This window comes from Grammomys surdaster, unplaced genomic scaffold, assembly GCF_004785775.1.
Source record: "Grammomys surdaster isolate TR1022 unplaced genomic scaffold, NIH_TR_1.0 958, whole genome shotgun sequence".
Lineage (NCBI taxonomy): Eukaryota > Metazoa > Chordata > Mammalia > Rodentia > Muridae > Grammomys > Grammomys surdaster.
Window position 1 is genome coordinate 11,135,082 of NW_021605377.1, and position 7,078 is coordinate 11,142,159.

Below are 7,078 nucleotides of genomic sequence, written 5' to 3' on the forward strand. Positions count from 1 at the left end.
CACGCCTGCTCTGGCTTCCTGGAGCCTCAAACTCACTATTTCTGTGGTCACTGTACACACAGAGGTCACTTCTTAAATGGAAATGTAGCTTATTATTGTTTTAAAAGAAAGTTTAAAATTTTTATAAAGTAGCTTATTTCTTGAATGGAATGTTAACTTTCTTTTCTTTTTTGAAATAATACAATATAATTATACCATTTATCCCTTCCTCCACACCACCCTCCAACCCACTCTGTGTTCTCTTTCAAGTTCATGGCCTCTCCAAATATTAATAAAACAATGATGTTAAGTCACAGAATAAAAGTTGTGAAATACTGTATTTAGATACTGTTCTGTCTTCTAGAGTAGCCTCATGGGATAGAAACTTATTTAAGGGAATGAACTGTAAATTAAGAGATTTGCAACCATGCTTGCTGATCATGTAAGTGGGCTTAATAAAGTCACTTGTTTTCAGATGGTAGAGCAAACACGTGAAGGTTAATTCTTACTGCTGAGATGCTTATAGCTTTGAAATGCTCTTGGAAAATAATTGTTGAATTCAGCCATATTTGCTAGCAGTGTCCTTTTTTTTTTAATTTTCTCAGATAAACATATGTCAACATCATATAATGGTTCAGCCTGGAGAAGAAGAATTCCTTTTTCAAAAACGTATTCAAAAACTGAAAAGGTATATCCAGGTAAATACCCACTGGTGATTTTAATGTACCACGTATTTCTGAAAATAAATGACAAGTTCTAAGCTCCAGAAACAGATTTTAGAACATTTAAAACTGAAAAGAATTTCAAGATCACTTAAATACATACAAGGCCTGGGGAGTCAGTAGTAGTTAGTAGTAGGCAAGATAATATTATTTTGCTTCACGATGTTCATTCAGTTTTACCTATTTATGTGTTATCAGTATAAATAAGACACTGTCTTGCTGAAGTTATCAGAGACACATGTAGGCTAGTATGGACTAGCAGTGCATAATTTGATCACCAAGAATAGGGTATCTGTATTGTCCCCAGTGTTATACGTTTTACTCATTCAGAGAATAGGAATGCTAGACATCTCAGATTAGCCATTGGTAGGAGTTCAGACTATAGGTGGGTCTTTTGCTAAACAAGTTGATGTCTTATTTTGCTTAGAAAATAGCTACAGTGAATACAAATTACTTGCCAGACAACTGACTCTTTCCGAAGAGATAATTCAGGCAGAGAACTTATATCTAAATGGATATCCTAGAAAATTTAAAATATCCTGAATACATAAGCCCTTATACCAGGGTCTTCTAGAAGGTACACATAAAGACTAGATATTTTCCTTTCTCTAAGGTAAACACTTTCTTTTACAACCTCATTTGACTTCAGCTATGAGTCAGTACCCAGAATCTGTATGTGCTAATGTACTACAGAACAGCTCTATGCTTCCCCTAATCTAAGAAACCAAAGTGTACTGTGAGAGAATATTAATATAGTATTATTTATCTGATCACATTTTCTCTTAACTTTGGCTGGATTGTGTCATGTGATGAAACTTTATTAGAAAGGGAAGAAATAAAGGAGAGAGAAAAAAATAAGGATATAATGAAAATCCTTGAAGGAAATAAGTGTTTCTAAGATACAGGTTTTCTTGCTGTGGCTTTCATCAGAAAGGGATGCATTTGGAACACTAAAACTGTAGTCTTTGCTTGACTACTGCCAGGGTGGCTACTTTTGTACCCCAGTAGCCCTTTTCCTCTCCCAAAACCAAACAGTTAAACAGTAGTTATAGAAGTATCAGGGGTCCGAAACATACACCATTCAACACGTGAGTATGCACTTCCTATGTATAGCACAAAATCTATGCATCTATGTGGGGCTGAACTGCACTTCTTAGGTGCAGAGTGGGAGGAAAAGCTTTGGAGAGAATGTCTGTGTCAGGCACCATTCCACATAAAAGGTCTAAGACAGGGTCTTAAAAATTGTAAGTGTCAAGATTACAAAGACGGACATCACACAGTCCTATGGGGTCTCAATGAGGAGTCAGCCCTTGTAAGAGAGGGATCCCGGAGTAAATGCTCCATGTAGCATTCTGGCTACAAGGGAAGGGATGAACTTCAGAAAGATGTGCTTGATGCTTAACTCTACTGGGGTGACGCTGGTACTTTGCTGTAGTCTCAACAGATGGCCTATGACAGACATATAAGTAGAAACCAGTCCTGCACCCAGGAAGCAAACCCTTGTTCACAAAATTCTGGTCTGAGGATGAGCTTCCATGTCATCCCAGCGAGTTTATTAGGAAGGTGGAGTTTCTATATTAGACTTGCCTTGGCCAAATCTCATCTTAACAACATGGCCAGGTGATTAGGGTGCATGGTAAAGTTTTGAAACCCTAGGAAGGTTATCTGGCTCAAGACGCAGCTACAACAGGTAGCTGAAATTATGTATTCTTTTTGACCTATTCTCCTTGACTCATCCCAGACATTAGGAAGGGAAGCACAGAGTCTGGGAGAGGAACAAAACTCCAAGAAAAACCTTTAAATGTGACTCAATTATGAAAGCAAAGTGACTAAGAAATCACTTAATTAAACTGATCTTGTGCCAAGCAGTGGTGGTGCGCGCCTTTAATCCCAGCACTTGGGAGGCAGAGGCAGGCGGATTTCTGAGTTCAAGGCCACACTGGTCTACAGAGTGAGTTCCAGGACAGCCAGAGCTACACAGAGAAACCCTGTCTCGAAAAACCTAAATAAATAAATAAATAAATAAATAAACAAACTGACCTTGTATATAAAGGTCTATTACAACAGCAAGGATAAAGACTTAAATTTAAGATACACACACACACACACACACACACACACACACATATATGTATGTGTATTATATATATACACAATTACATATATTATACATATATATTATATGTAATATAATATACATATATATTATAGGTATTATATATACAGTTATATGTATATATATTACAATACAATACTTTACAAAAGGAATATCTAGTATTTCATAAAGCAAACATTTGATTTCTTACATGCTTTTGGCAAACTGGTAACTTCCAAATTCATCCTTTCCAGTTTTTTCTGTCATCTTCAGAACGGAAAGAGAAAGATTAGCTTGTGTTTTTCCCCTCACACATACTCTTGCTAGGGCACAGAACAGCCATCGTGACATTTCCCAGTGGGCAGATGGATTGCTAGAGGGAAGAAAGAAAGCACAAGCTGCCACTTGCCTGTTCCTCTAAGGCACTAGCAGCCAAGACCACAGGAGTGTGAAAGGACCATAGGAGTCTTTTGGGAAAACGTTACACGGGTGCAGAGGGAGAGGAGAGGAGAGGAGAGGAGAGGGAAGGGTTGTTTGCCTTTGAGAATCAAGGACACAAGCTGAATGTGGCTAGACAGATTTCCATTGCCAGTCCTCCCTGGTGGCCACATATGTGTCCTGATATGGATATACCAGAGTGAATATTGAGGTGCCTGTCTTCCTGTTATCAAATGTTCATTCCGCTCTCTCTAGGTATTCCCTAAATGCAGACTTACATGAAATATTAGTTCAGCCTTTCACCAACCCATCATCCAAATGCAACACTCCAAAACACTGAAAAGAACCCTAGTAAATTAGAATGATATTTTTATAATTGAATGAGTAAAGTACTATCTTGTTTTATTTTTATTTATTTATTTTATTTACTTTTGCCTTTAGATTTCATGGTAGTTAACAGTGTGTGTGTGTGTGTGTGTGTGTGCGTGTGTGTGTGTATATACATACACACACACACGCACACATATATATCATGATGGTGTCCCAGACAAAAATATAAAGGAAATGTAATATTTATTTTTTAATTTTGTTCCTAGAGCCAAGAAGAAATGGGAGTAAGTAAACCCAGAGGTTGAGAGAAGAGGAAAATGAGAAAAGAGAAAAGCGCCAGCAATCATCTGACTTACAATCAAAAATGAAAATTCAAAGAATGAGATATTCACGTACTCCATAGTATATAGTGGGTAGATAGAACGCAAATTCTGAAAATAAGCCGCAGGAAGAACATTGTGCTCTTTCAAAACTGATAAAATGCGAATTGCAAACAGCTGCCTGTTTATTTATGTATGTCTGGGATTCATTCAGTACATTACCACAAAACATTTAATAAAATTTCAAAGTTTGACCATTAAAATCATCCTTTAATCGTGAGCAAGTTAGAGCGCACAGACTGGGGAGTGAACTTGTGCTTTCATCTCTGCTGTTTGTGATAATCTTCCCTGGAAACAACTCCCACTTTTTTCCCTCCTAGATTTTAGGCAGGACTCTCTCAGCGGTAGCTCATAAAGCATAGCAAATTCAACACAGTCCCAAGGCTGCAGTTGGGGAGGAGTACCTTGGCAGAATTTTAATATGAATATCCTTTGATGCATCAGAGACAGAGAGACAAAGTTGGCTTGTCAGGCAGGCAAGTTGCTGAACAGTGTCTTTTAATTGGCAACTGAAAAATTTGTCTGCTGAGATGGGCTACATTCAAAACTGAAAAGCAAACATTTTCCTGTCTGAAAAACAATCAAAATTATATGATCATAATGGAGCAAAGGTGGTTCTTTTAAAAAATAAGTAGTGAACTGATATAGTTCCCAGAAGTATTGCTGAAGTTTCAAGACTTCAGTAACTCCAGAAGTATAGACAGAAGTGAGGGGCCAGGCAAGTGGTGGCACACACCTTCAATCTCATACTTGGGGGGGGGGTAGAAGCAGGCAGGTCCCTGAGTTCAAGATCAGCCTGGTCTACAAAGACCAGGGTCCACAGTGAGACCTTATCTCAAAACCAAAGGCAATTAGTTTGAAATTTTGCCTAAAATGACTCATTTCCAGTGTGGCTAAAAGGAGAACTCAAATGCTTAGCTCTCGGTCTTAAAGAACAAGTGTGAAAACACTTGTTACACAGGTGAAAAGTGACAGACTTTCCTTTAATCAGCAAAGATTTAAGGCATCAGGGAACAAACTTAATAGCTGGGAAAACAATGAGAAAGATGAATTACCGCCATAGACGCTATCACGGATATATCTGTAGGGTATTGTGTGACACAAAATAATTTAGACCCAGAAACACAGATACCAGGTTTAGCTTTCAGGTAGAAGGTAAATTAAAAAAAAAAAAATACTGATCTCCATTCAGGATAGCAGCTATTAGAAGTTGGCAGTGGGCTGGAAGTGGGGTCGTAGGGTGGTGGGCCTGGGGTGGGTAAAAACTTTAGATAAAAGGAACCCAGAAATCAAGATACAGTTCTAGTGTCCTATAGCATAGAATGACTGCTAGGGTTCACAGTTACCTAAGTTATGAAGGTATAGAAGTGAGGTGCTTAAAGATTTCAATGTAAGGAAATGATAGGAGCTGGCAACATTAGGTAAAGGCACTGTGGCTCCAGGCCTGGTGACCTAAATTCTTACCCAGAGCAATAAATGGCTTAGGGAGAGAACTGACTCTAAAATGTTTTCCTTGATTTGACCAGCGCACACCGTAGATGTCGAAAAATCACAATCTAGTCCATTAACTCGTGCAGTTGTAAATGATATGTCTATCGAAACAAAGATGCTAATTATCTCTAGATTTACCTGTTTAATACGAACCCTATCAGCCAGAGTCCTCTGGTTCTTCTCAGGAAACCTCAAATTTATTCTAAAGTAAGTATGAAATTCCAGTGTGTCCAAAATAGCTTAAGGCAGGAGCGATAAAGAAGCGTAAGATATAGGTTTGCTCTGAAGGGCAAGAGTGATCTTCAAATTACCTGAAGTTAAATTTTGATTTCTTACTGGTTAGCGTAGGTACTGCTATAGTATTTGAGACAGCCTTAAAGAATAATATGGAAGACATCTTACATGGGCTTACATGACCATGTGATGTGATACACCACAGGGTAGGAGGTGTTGCTGGATGCAGAAAGGAGTGTCTATTAGTTAAATATGAAGGGATTTCTTACCTATTGTGGGGAAGGAAGACAATGGATTCTTAAATTTGAGCCAAAAAAAATGGGTTTTCAGGTTAATCAAGTATTTTTGTAACAAACAAAATGAAAATTTATAAACACTCTATGTTGGATGGGTGCCTGAGTCAGAGAAAATTTATCAGTGGACCCCTAAACAAGATTTTGATGAACATAAGTTTACAGTTATGCTCGCCAATGTTTGAGTAAAAGAAAAATAAACTAACGTGCTTCACTTTTTTTTGCTTTGCATAAAATTTAATATATTATTACTGCACTTAGTGAAAAACAGGCATGGGATAAAACAAAAACAAAAAAACAAAACAAAAAAACAATTGCCAGAAACATTGTGTTTTATACAATGACCATGATCTACTTTTAAATTCACACAGATCCTGGTAAAATAAATTCACCAAATAAACGACAGCACATTTGAAAGAATTTGGTACTTGCCCCTGAAACATCTTCTAAAGATGTTGTTCTCGTTGTCCTCTCTTTAATTCTATGTTCTTGGACATACATAATTTATCTCACACTACAGCTGTTAAGTATCTTTCTGAAATTTTCTTATGTTTACTCAAAGGGCCCAACTAATCTGTTTTCAACTCTAGTCTTCATATGTATTGATGCTATCTTTTTTTAAATTATTTTTTTACAACCTAGCCATTGCTCTCCTCCCTGTCTCCCCTCCCACAATTTCTTACCCCATTCCTCCTCCCCATTTGTCCCCATTGGATGCTCACCTACCACCAGGCCTGCCTCCCTCCCGGGGGCCTCTCTGGGACTTGATGCATCTTTTCCCACTGAGGCTATCTTTAAGGAAAGCACACTACACACAACCATTCCTTTGAAAATAATAACTTTTGCCACCGGCTATGATTTGACCTAGAGATGCAAGTTCTAGGTCCACAATTTCTTTGGATTTGTAATTATTTTGTTACAAGTTGGTGTCTTTATTGCTGGAAAAAATAATAAAAGCAACGACATTTAGTGTGCTCCTGGCATAAAGGCAAAAGGAGAAATTTATGCCATTTGTGAGGTGATTAAAACAGACCATCCTAGGAAGACAGGGAGAACTCTGTGTTCCAGTTCCATCTGCTTTGAACTGCTTTCTCTCCAAAGTGTGTGTGTGTGCAG

General features: G+C 37.9%; 1 protein-coding gene across 4 annotated transcripts in view; it reads left to right on the forward strand.

Annotated features, from left to right (window-relative positions):
* Positions 1-4,147, forward strand: part of CUNH12orf50 (chromosome unknown C12orf50 homolog) — a 28,821-nt gene extending 24,674 nt beyond the window's left edge. For 2 of the 4 annotated variants that reach the window (XM_028783115.1, XM_028783111.1), the window contains exons 12-13: positions 585-677; positions 3,831-4,147. In XM_028783115.1, coding sequence (XP_028638948.1) covers positions 585-677; positions 3,831-3,856 — 119 coding nt within the window. In that variant the 3' untranslated portion in view covers positions 3,857-4,147. The remainder of the gene's footprint in view (positions 1-584; positions 678-3,830) is intronic. The other 2 variants (XM_028783116.1, XM_028783112.1) reach the window with 2 other exon arrangements.
* Positions 4,148-7,078: the final 2,931 nt, after the last annotated feature.